Source organism: Hippocampus zosterae, chromosome 17 (assembly GCF_025434085.1).
Source record: "Hippocampus zosterae strain Florida chromosome 17, ASM2543408v3, whole genome shotgun sequence".
Taxonomy (NCBI): domain Eukaryota; kingdom Metazoa; phylum Chordata; class Actinopteri; order Syngnathiformes; family Syngnathidae; genus Hippocampus; species Hippocampus zosterae.
In genome coordinates, this window is record NC_067467.1 from 9,828,167 (window position 1) to 9,848,519 (window position 20,353).

General features: G+C 45.6%; 1 protein-coding gene and 1 non-coding gene across 3 annotated transcripts; both read right to left on the bottom strand.

Annotated features, from left to right (window-relative positions):
• Window positions 1-28: 28 nt before the first annotated feature.
• LOC127589163 (myosin-11-like) lies at window positions 29-16,545 on the bottom strand. 2 transcript variants are annotated; one of them, XM_052048206.1, is made up of 42 exons: window positions 16,278-16,545; window positions 15,303-15,473; window positions 14,625-14,781; window positions 14,456-14,483; window positions 13,937-14,036; window positions 13,798-13,842; window positions 13,616-13,708; window positions 13,453-13,516; window positions 13,068-13,166; window positions 12,803-12,946; window positions 12,208-12,303; window positions 12,014-12,132; window positions 11,771-11,923; window positions 11,470-11,643; window positions 11,210-11,383; window positions 10,946-11,060; window positions 10,662-10,855; window positions 10,471-10,592; window positions 10,178-10,247; window positions 9,718-9,878; window positions 9,519-9,627; window positions 8,514-8,645; window positions 8,242-8,448; window positions 7,979-8,116; window positions 7,798-7,921; window positions 7,555-7,726; window positions 7,180-7,392; window positions 6,633-6,777; window positions 6,340-6,546; window positions 6,126-6,230; window positions 5,708-5,860; window positions 5,315-5,563; window positions 4,492-4,704; window positions 4,207-4,419; window positions 3,746-3,907; window positions 3,535-3,663; window positions 3,112-3,200; window positions 2,852-2,975; window positions 2,063-2,271; window positions 1,691-1,799; window positions 1,442-1,614; window positions 29-1,046 (listed from the first exon to the last, which is right to left on the bottom strand). In XM_052048206.1, exons 1-42 carry the CDS (start codon window positions 16,440-16,442, stop codon window positions 776-778), a joined length of 6,090 nt encoding a protein of 2,029 aa, XP_051904166.1. In that variant the 5' UTR covers window positions 16,443-16,545; the 3' UTR covers window positions 29-775. The 2 variants fall into 2 exon arrangements, with proteins under 2 accessions (XP_051904166.1, XP_051904167.1); XM_052048207.1 differs by having other exon boundaries at window positions 13,798-13,817; window positions 13,894-14,036.
• Window positions 16,546-18,932: 2,387 nt separating this feature from the next.
• On the bottom strand, window positions 18,933-19,005 carry trnag-ccc (transfer RNA glycine (anticodon CCC)). The gene has a single exon. It is a non-coding gene; the product is annotated as a tRNA-Gly (tRNA).
• Window positions 19,006-20,353: the final 1,348 nt, after the last annotated feature.

Consider the following 20,353-nt stretch of genomic DNA (forward strand, 5'->3'; position numbering starts at 1 on the left):
ATGAAATGAGACGGCGATGCAAGTAGAGGAGGATGCAAATGTACTTTAATGGGCTTCTGTGTTTTGATTCCAAGTGCACAACTCTCAAAAACCACAACAAGACGTGTCAAAAGATATTCCAAATGTGTTTGTTCAAAAGCACCCGTGAGCAGAGTTTGTGTTTACATAGCAAACGTGAGTGCTTTTGGTGCCAAGCAGAACGGTTTAGTGTCAAAATTCAACTTTGTAATTTTTTTTTTAAAAACATTTTCTTGGACAACTATTGCACTTGGTGGCCAAATACACACAACTTTTTAAAAATATTTTTTTTTAAATTCTTCCTTTGGTACAAACTTTGAAGTTTTGAGGTCATGTAAATGTACTTTCTGCCCAATTTATTTTTTTCAGGGAGGTGGGGGGTGTTGACAAATATGCAATTTCTTTAAGATGCTGTACTGCATAATGTTTTTAATAGAAGATTTGTGTGCCAAAGTCCAACTTTTTTTTTTTTGTCATCAAATATTGCATTTTACAGTTCCAATATTGCACTTTTGTGTCCAGGTATTCAATATCTTGGACAACACAAGCGTTTTAAGGGACAAGCTACACTATTTCTTGCGCTTTGTGGTCAAATATTGCAATTTGAAACTTAAAAATAACACTTGTGTCAAAGATATGTCCATAAACCTATTTAATTACAAACTCTTTTGTTGCTGAATATTTGCTATTTATGTTTTGAGTGTTTAACAAGAGAAGGGCATGCCAAAGCAACAGGTGGCGCTGTAACTTGTGGAAGTTACTCTTCAGGGGGACGCTCCTCGTTAACGGCGTCGGGCGGGGAGTTTCGTGCAGCGGGAGACGGCGAGCGAGCTTTCTCCTCCTCCTCCACCTCGTCTTCCTCTGGGATCTCCATCGAGTTCTCCACGATGGTGCTCCTGCTGCGGCCGACGCTTCCTCCTGTCAGCGCGCCCAAGCTCCTCATGGAACCTCCACCAAGGCCGCCTCTGCTGCTGCCGCTGCCGCTACTGCGTGGGCTGGAGCCGCCAAAAGTGGCCTCGCCGCCACGCCTGTTTATAGACAAACAGGATGAGAAGAAAGGTTTGGATGAAGAAGAGTGCCACTGTCATCTGAAGGAAATGGTCAGTGGAAATTAAATGTATGACTTTTCTAGAAAATATATAGTGTTGTCAGAAATCTCAAACTTTGAGAAATATGATGGTTGATCTACAGAATAACTTTTTTCCTCAAAAAAAATATTTAAAAACACAATACTTACAAAAAGTTAGGGATATTTGGCAAAATTTATAGAAACGTTACAATCGTGGGTAAATCACAACAAAAAATGTCTCTAACTTGTCATGTGCCCTTGAGCATCAATTACAGCTTCACAACGGCATCTGATGCTGTCCACAAGTGTGCCTTCATGTTCATCTTTTCTACATGCGTCGCTGCTTTGTGTCACCTGAGTTTACTCTTGAGCGCCGCCACCTCCCTGCCGAGGGCGTCGTTGGCCTCGGCCGCCTCGTCCAACTCCCTCTGCAGCTTCCTGCGCGCGGCGGCCATGCGCTGCGCTTCCTCCTCCGCCTCGTCCAACTGATGCTTCAGCTGCTTCACGCGCACGTTTCCCTTCTCGGCCTGCACAGATCACAAACGACATCATCATCAGTGACCGCCACACGCCTGTTTGCGTTCGAGGCCTGCGTGTCGTCACCTGATCTTTGAATTGCAGCGCCTGCTTCCGCTCGTCCTCCATCTGTGCGCTCAAGTCCTTTAGCTTCTTCTCCTTCTGACGCAAGTTCTTGGCGGCGGCCTGACGCTCCCTACAAGCATCCTCTTCATCATTACTATCACCACTACCGCGTGTCATCAAAATATGTCAAATAACGAATAGGAATGGGAGTGACACAGAACGAAAAGTGAATCGTGTTGAATCACAATTGGAATGAATCGCATCATAATCGGAGTGAATTGTAAGGAATGTTAGCGTAATGATTGTGCATTAAGGGATGTGTAGCAACACTCGAGTCCACAGATTGAACGCTTTTGCTTTCCTGGCCCGCGCTATCGGCTCATCATTTTTTACCTGCTCTCCGCCTCCATCTGCTCTTCCAGCTCCCTCACTTTGTTCTCCAGGGCGGTGACAGACGATTTGAGCTTGGATCGGCCCTGGCCTTCCATCTCCTGAACTTTAGCCTTCAGCTCCCGGTTCTGCTTCTCCAGCTGCTGCCTGGCCGCCTCTTTGGCCAGCGATGACGCTCGCTGAGATGTCAGCTCAGCGCTCAGCTGCTCAACCTTGCATGCCCAAAGGTAGAAAATGAGGAAAGTCACTCCGTCTCCTACCCAAAATTCATTTTAACTCATTCAGTACCAGCCAATTCTGGACCAAGTCTGAAAAGACGTTTCAAAACGTCTTTGGGAGTGAATGAGTTCAGGAGTTTTTACACTTGTGAGTAGTATGCAAAGTCAATGCAGCAGTCATCCACTTGACGTTCAGCCAAGTCTTTTGTCCACAAAATGGGACAAAAATAGCAAAACAAATACACCCCCTTCCAAATTATGAGGCAAATCATGTCTCACAGATTTTTAGTCTTTCCAAATGGGGGGTTTAGTTAAAAACCATCAAATTATTCTCGAACAGTTGATGACTAGAGAATCCCGCTGACTGCCATTTACATCGCCTATTTTTAAAAATCTGAGTAAAACATAATTTACCAAAATAATTTGGAACACTGTGCACAGTAGTTGGTTATCGATATGATTTTTGGTCACGGAAGTACCAAATCGAAAAATTGACCTAATACAGCCCTATCAAGCCGATAGAAGGTACTTTTTTTCCACTGAGAAACAAATGGATGGATTTGCCAGACATCACCTGCTGCTGGCTCTTCCTCAGACGCTCATTGAGGTTGATCATGTTGGTCTGCTCCTCCTCCAGTTCTTCCTCCAAATGAGTGATCTTGGCGTCCAGACGGCGCTTCTCATCAGACAGCATGCTCCTGAAAGGGACGTCGCATCACGAAGACACGGTACGTTCATGAAAGTACACTATTCACAAAAAGTTGTGCGTATCGGACAATAACAACTACAAAGCGAGTGTCCTAGATTATAAAAAGTAGAATGACAGATACTCACTTCCCAGAGGAGTTACTGGCGAGCTCCTCGGCCAGCTCGTCTCTCTCCACCTCCGCCTGCTTTCGAGCTCGCTCGGCCGCCGCCAGCATCTAAACCGCATGAGCCCAGTGGAAATGCTTGATTTGAATAATTTGTTAAATCGCAAACAAGAAGTATTCCTGCCGTTACATCAGAAGCTACGAGCACTTCTCTTTCCGTACAGAAATGATTAGTTTACTATATTTTTAATTGGAATGTATCGTATTGTCACGGGTATTAAGTGGAATGAATCCTATCTCATCAAAATTGCAATAACTTGTATAAAAAAGTTACAGTGAAATGGCATAAAAAAACAGATGGCCAGCAGCAATTCATCTTGCATGAAAAATGATTCGCAAAGTACATTGTTGGTCTCGCTAATGGTGAACCTCAAATCCGTCATACCTCGTGTAGCTGAACCACGTCGGCCTCCATGACCTTGGATTTGCGCTCGGCCTCCCTGGTCGAGGCGAGGACCTCTTTCTGGGCGGCGCGAGAGTCCTCCAGTTCCCGTTGGAGATCCTTCACCTGGCCCTGATGGTGCGGAAAACACTGACGCGGTCAGCAGAGGTGGAGACGAAGTGAGCAACCTGATGGGAGTGTTGGGCCAACTGGCCTGGATCTTGCGCAGCTGCTTGAGTGCCTCCTCGCGCGCCCTGTTGGTGGTCTCCAGCTGGTCCTCTGTGTCCTTTAGTTCGCCTTCCAACTTCTTCTTGCTGGTCGACACCAGAGCGCGCTGCTTCTTTTCCTCCTCCAGCTCTGACTCCAGTTCACGCACCTGACAGAGAAGCCGTGAATTTTTTTTTCTCAATTTTAATGGATCGCCGCCCCACCCCCAAAAAATCTGATTTATTTCAGACATTTTTCAAATATAATGTCCTCGCGCACACACACACACACACAAAACCTGATGTTCAATTCCTATCCCCATTGTTTCACAAAAAATCTGTTTACAGATTTTTTTTCCTCACAAAATACAATTTCCACTTTTTATCTTAGTCTTTTTGTTTAAAAAAAATCCAGGTTTGATGGAGAAAATAATTGCACCAGACAAGTAAACGTAATGAATGGCTCCACCTGCTTGAGGAGCTGCTTCCTCTTCTCCTCGCCAGCCTCCTCGCGGCCTTGCAGGTCCCTCTCGTGCTGGGCTTTGAGGGCCTGGCTGTTGACCTCCAGACGCAGCTTGGCATCATCAGCCAACTGCAGCTCATCCTCCAGTTCCTCCATGTGGGCTTTCATCTCCTCCACCACGGCCTCGAGGCCACGCTTGGCCTTCTCCAAGTCGTGCACCTGAAGGCAGAGTTGATGTGCATCATTCAAAAGAATGATCACTCTAAAAGATGTGGCCTTGTGGTGACTTACGCTCCGTCCCACATCATCTTTGGAGCTGATGAGGTCTTCCATCTCAGCTCGGAGACTTTTGGTGGTCTTTTCAGCATCCTCCAAAGCGTCCTGGGTCTCCTCTAGTGCTCGGGATAGAGCCAATAGTTTGGTCTCCTTCTCCCTCGCCTCTGCCTCGGCTCGATCCCGCTCCTCGGCAAACTTGCAGGACACCGCTCTTTCCTCGGCCAGCATCTAAAGAACATTGCCAAAAAGAAGCTGTCAAGTTAATAATACGGCATGGACAATGGCAGAGGTCAGCGGGTGCCAGACTATGGAGAAACTTGAATGTGAGAAGAATCTTGTATGGAAAGTCTCCGTTTGACCCATAGCCAGCATGAGTTATTGAGTATGCAGGTGATATGTTCCACTTGTAATGGCATGGGCAGCAGAGTTCTGGACCGTTTGGGCTAATTTTCATCTTATCGTGAAAGGAAGGCCGATACCCTGCTGATACAATTCATTTCGTCTGGTTGGATCCATTTAGTTTGGAGGAGATGTCGAGCTGGGTGTGATATGTGTTACATTGGAACTGGATATCATATTTTCTGAAGATAATGAAGAGGAGAGGACCTGATAACTTGCCCTGAGGAACACCAGATTTTACTGGAGAGTTCTGGGTTCTGAGCATTTTGAGTTGGACAAATTAAGCTCAACCACAGACATATAACATTAACTGTGAGAGAGAGGTCTGGCTGAATGCACATCTTTCAAGGCAGATGATCTGGGAGATGATAGCAACAATTGTTCAGAGTCCAGCAGGTGCCACTTGATCTCGAAACCCACAATATCACCACAAGCTCACCTGGTCAAACTTCTTCTGCTTCTTTTCCAGGTTGGAGACAAGCTGCCTCTGTCCATCCAGGTCCATGAGGACGTCCTCTAGCTCCTGCTGCACTCTGCTGCGGCTCTTGTCCAGCTTGTCGTAGGCCGAAGCCTTCTCCTCGTATTCATTGTTTGCCGCTTCCAGGTCTCGCAGGAGACGCTTCTTACCTTCCTCGAGCAGCTCCACCGAGCCCAGGGACTCATCCAGCTTCTTTTTGCAGTCAGATAGCTAATGGTAGGGAGCACAAGTGGTCATATGTCATAATTCAAGTCGTACAATCTTGCTCTGTCACAACAATTCATTAGCCACTTTGAACTATCTGTACATGCGCAAATGATCTTTGGTGAGACTTTTATGCATGAGGTTCCTGACCTGCATGTTGAGGCCAGACACCTGCCTCTCCAAGACCCGCTTGGCCTCGCTTTCCTCCTCCAGCTGCTCCGTCAAATTCATGCTGTCTTCCTCCATCTGCCGCAGACGTCCCGCCACGTTGAGCTTCTGACGCGTCTCCTCGGCCAGTAGCTCCTGCAGGGTAAAAAAAAAAACTCGTTCACTACATTTAATTATTTCAGGTATTTTATTTAGCATTAAGATATGCTGTGTTGTTATCAGAACCAAGCTGTCTCTTAGCTTATGTCTTAGCTAGCTTTGGTTCATTTAGTTCTATGAATTTTCAGCTACATTATACTTTGTTGGAGCTGAATACATACTCTTCGGTCACCTATGAGCTATTAGTTTTTTGTTTTCAATAATACAAGACTTCATTACATTTGACACAAGCGTCATTCACCTGAGTGTCTTGGAGTTGCGAGGATAGCCCAGAAACATCTTTACTCAGCTTGATGTTCTTTCCCTCGGCTTCATTCAGAAGACTGCTCATGTTTTCCAGCTCAACCTTGAAGACCGCAACACAAGAAGACTGCCGTGATGTAAACCGTTCTGGTTTAGTCCATAATCCCCAAGAATGGTGAGGTTGGACTCTATGGCCATCTATTCTGACATACGGTCATTTTGGAGACTTTCTCCCCGAGTTCGTTCCTCTGCCTCTCACTCTCGTTGAAACGAGTGTTGACGTCATTCAGCTGAGCGTCGACTTTCTTCTTCTTGTGCTCTACATCCTGCTTGGCGGCAGCCAAGGAGCGTAAGTCGGCACTCAGGTCTGAAGACTCCTTCTCCAGGACCTGCTTGGATTTCTCCAGACCTGCTCGGACCTGATGGAGGCCATTTCACACCATTCATGACATGCACAAACATCTTGAATGGTTTGTGTGGCACAACAATGGCGGTAGGTGTTTACTCTCTTCGCCTGTTCCAGCTGCTCGGAGAGTTCCTCCACCACCTGGCTGTGCTTCTGCCTCAGGTCCTGGATTTGGGCCTCGTGACTGCGGCCCTCCTCCTCCATAGCCTTTTTCAACATGGCCACCTCCTGCTCACGCTTTGCTCTGGTAGACATAATCAGGAGCCAGATAGCTGAGCCAGACCACAAAACCCTGGGATGCCTACTCTCAGAGTTAAAGTAGTCTAGCCTACGAAAACCCTGATGGCGCTTGAATAACTCAAGAGAAGAGTACAACCAACGCTGCATACAAAGTGCTGAATACACCCTGTGGTATAAATTGGATTGTCTTCTACACCACACCACCAAGTCTGGTTGCCAAGAGCCCCTATCTAGCCTGTTTTAGATGTCTCCCTCCGCCAATACTTGTGGCTCAAATGATCAGCTCATCAGTAAGCTCTGAGAAGCCTGATAATGATCCTGATCATTTGAATCGGGTGTGTTGGAAGACGGAGACATCTAAAACAGGCTGTGCACCTCCGTTGTACATAATGGACCAGAGACTGACCGTAGCTCCTGTTGTGCTGCAGTCGTGTCCAGACTGTCCTCCAGCTCAGAGCGAAGGGCGTTGAGCTCCTCCCCAAGGTCCCGCCTGGCCACCTCCACTTTGGCCCGGGCCCCCCTCTCGGCCTCCAGATCCTCCTGGAGCTCGGACAGCAAGGTCTCCAGTTCCCGGACCTTCTTGACTGCCAGGCCACGCTGATTGGTCTCCTCATCCAAACTGTGCAAGACCACATTTGCCTTAGATGTCCAGGTAAGATGAACTGGTCTAAACTGTCTTTGTATGACAAGCTTTGTCAAAATTTTTGGCTGCAGGCACACCATATTTCCAAGGAATCCCAATTGGTGGTTTACGGACCCAGTTTGAGAAGAACCGTCTTACCGGGCCTGCGTAGCCTGCAGCTCGTCTTCCTTGGCGGCCAGCTGCGCTCGGAGCTCAGCTAGTTGCGCCTGGAGGTCGGCCAACTGTTCGTGGAGCTCCGCCAACTCGGCCTCCAACTTCCTTTTGGCCTTCTCCATGTCCAGGCGACCCTTCTCCTCCTTCTTGTAACGCACTGGACATCAGAGAGGAAGGACACATTTCAACACAGTCATTGAACACAAATCTGCGCTTCTGAAGACTCACGCTCCAAGTCGGAGATCATAGACTCGTGCTTGGCCTTCAGCTTGGTTAAGTTCTTCGACTTCTCTTCCTCCTCAGCCAGGTTGGAGTTTAAATCCGCCATCCGCTCCTCCAGAAGCTTTCGCTCCTAGAAAGGCTCTTTTAAAATATGTATGTAACAATGATAAGACAACAGGCTTCATACCTTCTGCAATTTGTTGTTCTGGTCCTCCATGATCAGAACGTCCTCCTCCAGTTTCTTCACCTTTCCCTCCACGGCAACCTTCTCCAGCTGAAGCTTCTGACGAGCGTCTTCTTCTTCCACCAAGTGGGCCTCCATGCTCTACATTAAAAAAAAAACAAAACAAAAAAAAGAACAAAGTTAAAAATTTTCAAAGTCGCAAAACACTGCTCTGTATTAAATATAAAAATAAACTTAATGTAATGTGTGTGTGAGAGATAACCAACCTGTAGCTGCTGTTCCATATCCTTCCTTTCCTGCTGCAGGGTGGCGCTGCGCTCTTCCTCCTCCTCCAGCCGGGCCTCCATCTCGTGCAGGACCTCCTCCAGCTCCTGCTTCTTGGCCTCCAGGCGCACCCTCATCTCCTCGGCCTCGGCGTACAGTTCTGTTTCGGCGTGGAGTTTGCTCTCCAGCTGGGCTCTTTCCTCCATCAGCTGCGCACCCAAAACGCACACATTCTCACATGAGGAATTTTTTTTAGGTCTACGAAGGTTCATACCTGCGTGTGTTTGTGGGTGATGTCCTTGAGCTCTGCCTCCTTCTTGGCCACCGCTTCCTTTGCCGCCTTGAGTTCTTCATCCTTCTGGCCCATTTCCTCCTCTTGGCGGGTGACCTGTAGCAGGGGCTTTACCTGGAGGAGAGCAGCAAACGAGAATGCAAATGGAAGATTTCTTCAAAAATTAAGCAACAACACCATTGCCTCGCCCAAACTTTTTTGTAACATTGTTGACCACATCCCCAAAGCAGACAAGCCAATCACATCACTGAACAGTACAAGGGCCGGATGAGTAAAACTTCTGGAAAAAAATCTCTGGCAGACTGCAAAGTCATTCGAAGACATCAAAAATCAACAGGTGCACCTTTTGTCTGCGCACAGGTAAGAAATGAACTTGGATTACTTCACCCAAAAAATGCTACTCTGTTGCTAAGCTGTGAATGTCAAAGTCATATGAATCCACAGGCATGGCATTTTTCTGCTCCAAGGTAAGCAACGTACACATATCTGCCAAATACACTTGTATACAGTTGCTGTTGCTTATCAGTCAAGCTAAAGATGGCAATGTGCTTCTGGTTGCAATTTTTTTTGTTATGACTCAACAGGCACACCATTTTGTTGACTCTGAGGTAATCAATGCACTTGTGTGATGCGTAAAAATATAGTTGTTGTTTGCTTGTTAATCAAAATGCTAAAAATATTACACCACTAACAAGGTGAGCTAAAAGGGCTAACTAAGTTCTCCTGATTGATATATGTGAACTAAAAAACACACATAATTCCATGCTGTTGCTAACTCACTAACCAAAAAGCTAACACTAGGTTACTCTTGTGAGGCCAAGAAAGCTAATGAGGATTGAAACGTTAGTACATGACAATTGCATTTTACTTTATAAGGGTTTTAATAGTAAATTAAGAGGCAAGACTTTTTTTGTGATGTGTTTGCTATGCTATGCTATCTTAGCATCTTGACATGTTTGGAGTTAAATCTGTCGGTGAGCCTCAAACCTTGGTGAAGAGCCTCCACCACTGCCAATTCTTGAGTTTGAGGTAGCAAGCGCAGTTCCTCTGGATCACCTTCATGGCAGTAAGTTGTTGCTGACGTTTGCTGAACGCCCTACGAGATGAAAATCAAAACTTACTCTTGATTCGGTACAGCCACAAACCAATCATTGAGTACTACTACGAGTACTTATTTCTATCCTACTTGCGGGCCAGGAAGCCTCGACTTTGCGCCTGGAAGGAGATGATGATCACGGTGAGTTTGAGGTCTCTCTCTTCCTCCAGCTGAGCCAACACCCCCGTCCTGAAGAACATCTTACTCTGGCCGATGCGATACAGGTTGGGGTCTAGGTCCAAATGCTTCACCTGGACAGCAACAATAACAATCATATATGTGCAAGAGCCTTAAAAGAAACTTGATGGACCATAATCCCCTATCAGTCCTCCATTTGATTTAAATCCTTTTTTTTCTCCCTGTGTTGCTGTCTCACCAGAAAGTGAACTGAAACTGATCAGGAATGATTGGCAGAAGTTGACCCCTATATTTGCCAGCTTCCCGTTTAGTATCATAGTGAACTTATGGTGGGAGAGTTCCGATCTACCGATGTGGCCAAAAGGCAGTATGAAAGGGGGTTTGCGGTTATCAAGATAAATCTTCATCTTACCATCAAGCAGCATGCCTGCTTCCCATCCATGAAGCCCTTCGGGATGGCATTGGCTGCCAGGATCTCGTACCTGCGCACACAAAGGAAAAACACGCACTTAAAACAAGATGGTGAAGAAGTGGTCAACAATGACGGAAAGAACAGCAGCAACAAGACCGTTTAAAAGAGCAGCAAGAAGGACAACAATTGCAATGACAGATCAAGAAAAGAAAAGAAGAATAAGAGCAACAAGAACACAAAGAACAAAAATAACAACAAGAAGTAAAGGAACAATGTTAACAAAGAACAAGTACCTCTGTCTGAACTCCTGAAATACGATGCGATTTGGGAATCCCTGCCTGCAGATCCTGATCCCTTCCAGCACACCGTTACACCTGAGCTGCTCCAGAACCAGGTTGGCATCCATCTTACCCGCCTGTGGTAGCACAAACATACAATCAGCGGTTGTGTACAAGTGTACACATGTGAGGGTGAATTGGTGTACCCTCTTCTCATGGTTGGGGATGATGCAGCGCACAAAATTAGGTTGTGTGTTGTGCAGTGTAGTCATCAGCTTCCCCAGGGACTCCTTGTACAGCTGACCCACTGTACGAAACATTCCCTTCTTGGACTTAGTGGAGGTGGGAACCGAGCTCTCGGACATCTTGGCCATGGTCTCCAGGCCCACCACTCGATCCGCTGATGAGGGGAAAGAGACAGCAGGAAGGAGTCAGACGCAAGGTCCAGCCTCGGGAAGCTCAAATGGGGCAAGAGTTATAGAAGACCGACCGTCCTTCCACAGCTCCTGGATGAAGTTGCTGGAGGAGTTGGTGAGTAGGGCGGTCACGTTGTCGTTGAGGGGATCCATGTTCTTGGTCAGCCAGCTCGCTGCGTTGTAGTCCACCTGTAGCACAAGATGTCAACAGACGTGGCAAGGAGACAAGCTTGAGTGAGATTGCAAAAAAAGACCAAACTTGCTCAGGAACATAGAACCCTAACTAGTGTCCTGTTGGTTCATTATCAAAAAGTCACCTTTTAACTTATTGTGCTCACCTTTCCGGCATAGTGCACAACAGTGAACATCAGCTTGTCTTTGTGCTGTTTGGGTTTGGTGAACTTGACGTGGCTGGCATGCGTGTTCAACAGCTTGTCCACGAAGGAGATGTCTGTGGCTTTGGGGAACCAGCACTCTTCATCCAGCAGGGCCAGGATGCCCGGCGGGTTGTTCTGGAATACCAGCGTGTGCTTTCAAGGACAGAATATTACATTGATGCTGAAAAAAAAAACAAAATATAACAAATGCTGGTCCCGACCCCCCTCTCGATGAGCTCGATGCACGGCTGCAGGTCCAAGCCGAAATCGATGAAGTTCCACTCGATGCCCTCGCGCTTGTACTCCTCCTGCTCCAGGATGAACATGGTGTGGTTGAAGAGCTGCTGCAGACGCTCGTTGGTGTAGTTGATGCATAGCTGCTCAAAAGAGTTATCCTGGGACGCACCAACACAAGACCAGCATCGCAGAGAAAGAAGTTGTATTGAGACAGGAGATTGTAGTAAAAAAGAAAAAGTCTGGAGCCATGTATAATTGTAATTTTCCACTATGGTTATCAGTCACCTCGAAAATCTCAAATCCAGCGATGTCCAAGATTCCCAAGAAAGACGAAGACTGCCTCTTGCTCTTGTCCAGAGTCTTGTTGACACGGGCCAGGATCCAGCGAAAGAGGCGCTCGTACATGGCTTTAGCCAGTGCCTCCACCGCAAAGTCGGCCTGGTGGGACGCAGAAGAAGATGACAGGTTACTTCTTCGAGTTCAGATGACGTGTTGTATCTTGGTGTCTGTTCTTGCCGGACGTCCCACCTGCTGCTTGGTCTGAGCCTTCTGAACTACTTCCCGGCCCACTTTGATCCTGGGTGTCAGGAAGGCCCTTGTGAAGTCAGTCACGTTGATGCCTTGCAGGTGGCACACCTTCTGGGCAGCTGGAACCAGCATGAAAAGACAAGGAAGAGTTTTGTTTTTCTTGAGAATCTAAGGCTGAGGTACGTTTAAAGTACCTGTGTTGTCCGGCATTGTTGCCTGCTCCGTGTTTCGCTCCTTCTCAAACTTGACATTGCCCAGCTGGAGAACTGTGGAGACCACCTTCAACATCCCTGTAGAGGCCAGCAGTAAAGTCACATTCAATGTGATCATATCACAGAGAATATTTTACGCCACTGGGATCTCATAACCAAGAATTCTGTTTCTTAGTCACCAAGGCCCACATCCAAAAGTTCAGTAGGTTTTGAAACTCAAGACACCAGTTTGGATATGTGTTTTGCTCAGTGGAACTTCAAAAACACTTGGGAACTACACGGCTGCCATCAAGCATTCTTGAACCTTGAGAAATATTTAATACCACCAGGTATCAGATCCCGAACTTGTGTTTTGGAGTCATCTGAAGGAGTACCTAAAGACCTAAACTCTCATGTCAAGCTCTACCAAAACTGTCTACCAATTTCCTAAATAGACTTTGAAAGTCAGACCAGAATGGAGGGGCCATTTATTGGAAAATAATTCTACCGAATTTACTAACATCTGGAACCGAACTCCAAACAGAAAAAGTGACAGACTGCTGTGGAGATGGATGAGGCAGATACTAGGGTGTGGTACCGATTCTCTCTTCCTCTGTGAAGCCCATGATTTCCATGGCCTCCAAAGTCTCCTCAAACAGCTCATCATCCTCAATGCCAGAAACCTCCACGTGACCCGCCACCAGGAAACGGTAACTGCTGAAGCCCTCCAGAAGAAGCTCCTCTGAAATACACAACCGATACCAATCAAATCCAGCTTGATAGCTGAGGTTCAACAGGATGACTTGAAACCTTCTATGGACAGAAAAGTACCGGTACTCCAGTTGTTTTGCTTGTCAGCTCACCTTTCATTTTGTCTTTGGCTCCGGCCACCATGTAATAGAAGATGTGGAAGGCTCGCTCTGTGTTGGCCTGACGGATACAACGAGACTTTTCCAGAAGGTCTGATCAGGTCAAGAAGAACTGAAATGATGCTTAAAAACAAAACAAACAACACATTGTACGCCTCTCTAAATTATGCAGTACACTTTTTGTCAAAGTCTCTTAAATCACTTCAAAGGAGAATGAGGGCCAAGTTGGAATTATTTTTTTTCCCCCCCGATACAGTTTTAATTATATAAAAATGAAGCCCCTACCATTGTGGCTCTGTTTGCTATTTACGTTGGGAAGCCCGGCCCTATAGTGCAATACCAAATATCTTGAAAATGTTCGTGTGAGCCATAAGGATACACGTATCAATGTTTGCGCCAACCAGATAGCCGGTCACGTCAAAGTTCAGCTTGATGAACTTTCCCTACGGACACAAGCGGGTCACATGACATCTTTAATTACTGAGGGAACTCCCCGTCAAAATTGTGGCGAGTGTCAACTTACGAACTGATTGACAATTTACAAATCGTGACGAGTTGTCATTCTTGATGGTCTTGGCATTGCCGAACGCCTCCAGGATGGGGTTCGCCTGCAGCAACTGCTTCTCCAGTTCCCCCTGCGGGGCAAGGTGAGAACTGCATCATCATCTCTGTGGAAACGTAACTTGCCGATATCGTTCAAGTTTTTTTTTTAATTGATACTCACGTAAGCTAGTGATCCTGCGGCTGGTTGTGTTTGTTGTTGTGCTGGCTGTGGAAAATGACAAAATCACATTGCTTGTTATAAATGAAGATGAAGCACCCCAGGGCTCTCTTCTTGATCCCGTGTTATTCACGAAACTCACAGGATTTGCTTCCTTTTTGCCTTTGTGTGATGAGGCCACGACAGCCAGGTACTGGATCACCTTCTTGGTGTTTTCCGTCTTGCCCGCTCCTGACTCTCCACTAGGTTTCACCAGAGAAACATGCCTTATAATATAGGTTTGTATTTGTACATGCCTACAGTGTTTCTCAACTGGTGGGTCGGGTTGCGGACAGATTGTTGAAAATTAGAAAAGCCAAAATCTTGAGAGTAAATTTGTATTTTTCAAAAGAAAAGAAATATGCAGCGAAAAATACATTTGAGAATAAATTGTTACTTTTTTGAGAAAAAAATAATTCAAGACTCAAGTTCGGTGTCGTGTTTTCTCTCGTTCTGAAAAAAAAATTAGCGTTATGACTTTGTTGTCAAAATGTGCGTGGTGAGATGACACCATTTTCAAACTTCTGTTGGAGTTCTCAAAATTGGGATTTGGATGTGGCTATTTTGCCCGCATGGCATGTGTGTTGGTTGTACTGTTGGTGCGTGCTTGTGAGCGACTCACGTGCAGAGGATGGACTGATCCTCGCGGTCTGCGGAGGGAAATCAAGCAGAACAGACCAAAGATGAGCCAGCAGAGATTAGCGGGAATAACAACAACGGCGCGCTGGCTCTGCTCCATCCATGTAAGGCCATGATGGAGAGGGAAGGAAAGTTCAGGAAAGGCTGCTGACCTTGCATCATGTTCCTGTAGGCGTTGTCTGTGATGGAGTAGATGTGCGGCGGGACTTCGTGGCGCTTTTTACCCTTGTACATGTCGATGATCTTCTCCGAGTAGATCGGCAACATCTTGTACGGGTTGACCACCACGCAGAAGAGGCCCGAGTACGTCTGCGGTGAACAGCCACAACACGTCAACGCAGCCTCAAAATTCTCCACTGAGAAGATGACGCAAAACAAGACCAGCATGGAGCTAAGCTTGGCAGGACGTGCTCATATAAGGACTTGGACTGATGGCACAAGTGCAGACCCTCAGTCTTATTGACACAGGCAAACATAAGCCTGTTGATCTTTCCAGAACATGCTCCAATCTTCCACTCCGAAAGGCCCTTCGGAGGTTCATGAACAACAAGCGTGTATCTTTACGAGAAGCCAAATATCTCCGAAATAAAATGCTGTTAGTTGGAGAAAAAGGGCCTCATTGATATGTCATGTGATGTCCCCACAGTTTGCACTTGGCTGCAGTGGCCCGTTTTCTCACAGCCAACCCTCAATCGCCTGTGGAATCAAACCCACTCTCACCATGCAAGTGAACAGAGGAGATGCCTGCTCTTCACACAGATCCAATCTGGGAAATGTAGATGTTTGTATGCACTCGATTGATCACGCGTGCGAGTTTGCGTATGACGTACGTAAATGAGGCTGGAGAAGTATCTCTCTCGCAGGTTCTGAAGAACAGAGGCCTCATTGAGGAAAGTGAGGGCAGCCATGTCCTCCACCTTGCTGAACTTGGGCGGATTCATCTTCTGGATGTCCTCCTTGTTCACCGTTGCTTTGCGGCCATTGGACAGCTCCACCAGCACCTGCAAGCGAGTGCAATCGCAACACACGCACGCAAGACAGTGGGCTGAGTGCCATGCTCAAGGGATATTTTGGCATCACCAGAAAGGTGCGGGAATTCATTGTGCAGGAAAGAAATGGACTATGTTGCAAGAAGAAAAGTCAGACTCTTTCCAGAATAAAGATTGTGGGTGCAAAAAAAGAAAAAAAACGTTAACATTCTGACAGTAAAGTAGCTTTTTTTTTTTACAAAACAAAACGGCAGTAATTTTCAGAGAATTTTATTATTTTAATTTATGACCAGAATAATGTCGGAAAGGAAAGAAAAAAATTGAATCATCCTAAAAGGACATAAAACGTGTAATTTCTGAAAAGAAAAGACTTTAGATTCTTTGAGAGGAAAAGAAACAACAATGTTATTATATTTATCGCCAAAAGGTGTATTTTTTTTAAATCCTATTTTTTAGAATTAAAATAGCCATCTAACCAAAATTAAGTCTTGTTTTTTTTTCAACAGAAAAACAGTGCCGCAAAACAGTTCTGCTTTTCAAAAAAAGAAAATAACTTTTTTTATAGTTGTTTTTCAATAATAATAATATTAATATGCGGTGAGGAATATTGCTTGATTTTTTTTGGAGTAAAAAATTGCTATGATATCACGGGATTCTGACTTTTTTTCTGACTTCCTTGTAAGATGATCACTGAAATCTCAGAGTAAAATGGATTGTGGCCTTAATTTTGCTTGCTACATTGACTGTGTCAGTTGAACGTATCGGTGTCATGAACGTCAGTTGGTCGTAAAATTAAGAAAAAAAGCTTGGTCTGACCTCATCGCCCTTCTCCTCCTTGACGCTGGCGGCCTCAAAGCCTTCCTTCTCGGACGGCACCCACACCATCTTCTTGGCCGCCCAGTCAGCTTGCGCCACACCGCTGTTGCGAAAGTCATTCTGCAGGAACAAGAACTTGCTGTCGTCCGCCGCCGGGTCCGCCATATCCACAACGTGTGCGTTAAAGTGGCTGCTGCTGGCTGGATTGGATTCTGCTGCTTGGAATGGGGTCCAATTCGCGTCTGGTCTGGGAACACCAACACAAGAATCTGACCCAACATGATTTTTTTTTTTATTATTATGTTTTTAGGTTGAAAAAGCATGAGATTTGTTTCTAAAAAGTCAGATTTTTGAAAAAATTATACATTTCTAGAAAAAGTAGACTTTCAAAAAAAAGCAATCTTTTCAGAATAGTCACTTTGTTTCCATTGGAAAACAGTACATCTTTACAAAGGGAAAAAAAGAAATGTTTCGAGAATATTTTTCCTGGAGGAAACAAGCATTTTGAAGAACCTATTTTTTAAAATAAGAAAGTAGTTATCAGAAATGCTGATGTATTTTTTTTTTTTTTTAAGCATTTTTAGAGACCAAAAACCGTTTGGGGAAAAATATGCTTTTTTAAGACAAAGGGTTGCATCTTTGCAAGACAAAAAGTAGCAGTTTTTCAAATGAGACAAATGAATAATCCTGAGAGAATAGAAAGAAAAACTTTTTTCGCAGAAAAAGAGCATTAATCTCCAAGAATGAATGCCTATTTTGAAATGTCTGTCTTGCTGATAGAACGGCACATTAACACCATGGAAATGCTTTCTGATTCATTTGAGTAAATCTTCAAAATGTCTTTAAACCTTGCGTTCACTTCTATTTTGACTGTAAGCATTGTTACATTTCCACAGCACACTACTTACTACCTTCCTCCGTGGAAGCCACAATGAGGCACTCTACGCCTTGACCTCCCGTTGCAGAGTCGCCAAAAAGCCAGAAAAATCACGACAAGGATAATGCAGACGTGCCCTACTGGGATGCCCATGTTTGGCCGGCTCTTTTTGTCTCCCGCTAACCCGCTGAGGGTTGATGGGCACCTTGTGCCAGCTACGCTACCTTATAAGGCGCAACAACCTCTGTGTCCAGCCAAGCTTGCCGTTTACACCAAAACGCTGACGCCACACTTAAGGGCACCATGCAGTGGCCTACAGCGCCTTACGTGGACACTTTTATGGTATTCCTCTTGGATTAAAAAAAAAAAAGGATTTTCTCAATTTTCTCTTAAAAAAAGAGTTTTCACAATCAGGAGTTAAACATAGAAAGCATTTCCATTTCTAATGTGACGGTTTAGCTTAAAATAATCGGAAGTCAGTCAATTGTGAAGTGACGTTTGGAGAAAGGTGAAGAGTAAAATGCAACTCACTGTACTCAGGTCCTCAGTGCAGGATGCAGGATGAAGGCTCGACGCCAAACGCGACAGAGTGCTCAGAGTTGGTGGATGACACTGATGAGGAGGATGAGGATGATGGAGAAGATGGTGAGGAACTTACTCCTCCTCCTCCTTGACACCCGCCACCCCCACCCCACCAGTTTGAGCATGACACCTGGGCCTGGAACGGGACCACCAGACTGGGCTACTTGGTCCAAATTTGGCAGCAACACAAAAATTCCATTCAGCATTCAGGAAAAGACAGGAAGGAGGCAAACAATAGTGCTCAAGAGCCATTTTTGATTTTCACTATTAATAACTATAATAATAATAATCATAATAATACATTTTATTTGTGGGAGCCTTTCTAGATACTCAAGGACACCTTACAACAAGCAGTTAAAATCACGAATACAATGTTAAAAACATTAAAAAAATAAGAAAAAAATACAACAAAAATAAATGAATAAAAATAATTGCTTTATGGTCCGAGTGAAAAGGCTTGTCTAAACAGAAGTGTTTTGAGGCTGGATTTGAAATGTGTTAATGAGTCTGTATTACGAAGGTCAGCGGGGAGTGTGTTCCAGAGCTGGGGAGCAGAGCGACTGAAGGCTCTGTTTCCCATGGTGACGAGGCAAGCAGGGGGGCCAGAGGAGGAGGAACGAACTACTACCCTTATTTTAATAATTAAGATTCATATTTTGCCTGACAACATTAGTGCTCAAGAGGCAAAACATTTTTTTATTTTCACAATTAATAATTACTATTATTATTTTCATAATTAATATTCATATAGTGTCTGCCAAGGGACATGGATACTGGGAGATAGCTGGGGGTCAATTAAAACGGACCAACGGGCTGGGCTATGTCAATTATACATAAGATCAAAAATAAGAGTTCATTTGAAAACTGAAGGCATAATACATTCTTTTCATGAAATCATTAAAAAATACATTCATTTTTGTGGTTATTTTGTAGCTGAAAGATGCCGTTGACCGGTTGACACGTCCACCTCACAGTGCAGAGGTGCAGGGTTTGATTCCCACTGAGTTTGTGTGTCCCCCCGTGCCCTTTCGGAAGTCCAATGTGCGGGTCTCTGTCCCCCTCCTCCAACTCAGGTGATTTAAATGATCAAGGTCTGAAGCAGACAGATGACAACCTTCAATATTGGTGTGGGCGAAGAGATAGTGTACATCGAAAACAAGTACAACAGCGGGCCTCAAGGTCCAATTTCAATCAAGTAACCCAGGTGGGACTTGAACCCACAATCCCCAGCTGGGGAGGCTGATGCCTTATCCATTAGGCCACTGGGTTCACATGCCAAAGCTGTCTAAAATTCCAGGAAAGACAGTTCTTTATTCTGCCATGTAAAATCCTGATCATCCAAAAGTTTTAAAAAAATTGTCACCCCTCCGTGAGCCGTCACCTTACTGTGGTGGAGGGGTTTGCGTGTTCCAATGATCCTAGGAGCTAAGTTGTCTGGGGCTTTATGCCCCTGGCAGGGTCACCCATGGCAAACAGGTTCTAGGTGAGGGGCCAGACAAAGCACGGCTCATAGACCCTAATGATGAATACAATAGATGGACCAAAGTTTCGGTGCAGCGTCTGCTGTGATGCGGACGTTGTATCGGTCTGTCGTGGTGAAGAAGGAGCTGAGCCAAAGGGCGAAGCTCTCAATTTACCGGTCGATCTACGTCCCAACCCTCACCTATGGTCACGAGCTATGGGTCGTGACCGAAAGAACGAGATCACGGTTACAAGCGGCTGAAATGAGTTTTCTCCGCAGGGTGTCCGGGCTCTCCCTTAGAGATAAGGTGAGAAGCTCGGTCATCCGGGAGGGGCTCAGAGTCGAGCCGCTTCTCCTCCATATCGAAAGGAGCCAGATGAGGTGGCTTGGGCATCTTATTCGGATGCCTCCTGAGCGCCTCCCCGGTGAGGTGTTCCGGTCATGCCCCACTGGGAGGAGACCCCGAGGAAGACCCAGGACACGCTGGAGAGACTATGTCACCCAGCTTGCCTGGGAACGACTCGGGATCCCCCGGGGAGAGCTGGACGAAGTAGCTAGGGAGAGGGAAGTCTGGGCTTCCCTGCTAAAGCTGTTGCCCCCGCGACCCGGCCCCGGATAAGCGGTAGATGATGGATGGATGGATGTTTCAGTGTGATGCTATTGCATTCTTAAATTCATCCATTAACTGATAATATGGTATGGTTGTTCGTCTATGTGTGCCCCGCGATTGGGAGGCAACCAGTTCAGGGTGTACCCCGCCTATTTCCCAATGACAGCTGAGATAGGCTCCAACACGCCTGTGACCCTTGTGAGGATAAACGGATTAGAAGATGGATGGATGGATTTACAATACATCTATTCGGCAATTTTATTCGATCACCAAATACAATCATCAAAAAGTGAATACATTTTAAGTTATCAATATTATGAAATACATCATGTTAGTCTGCGATTAGTTGGCAACCATTTCAGGGTGTCCCTCACCTAATGCCCGAAGACAGCTAGGCTCCAGTAAAACCACGACCCTTCTAAGGATAAAAACATTAAATGGATGGACAACATGCTGGTGGGGTGTTCAAAGTGTCAAATTGATTAAAAACCTATTTCAGTGTTATTGGCATGATTCACTCGATCCTGTTGGTGTTTTTAATGTGC

Bases quoted from the DNA above. Each gene is read 5' to 3' on its own strand.
- LOC127589163 (XM_052048207.1), bottom strand. From the start codon at position 16,442: ATGGCGGACCCGGCGGCGGACGACAGCAAGTTCTTGTTCCTGCAGAAT. The intron at 13,167-13,452 runs GTATCCTTATGG...TGACCTGATCAG, and splicing joins TGGCGCAAACATTGATACGT to ACCTTCTGGAAAAGTCTCGT. The intron at 1,615-1,690 runs GTGACGACACGC...TGATCTGTGCAG, and splicing joins CGCTGCAATTCAAAGATCAG to GCCGAGAAGGGAAACGTGCG.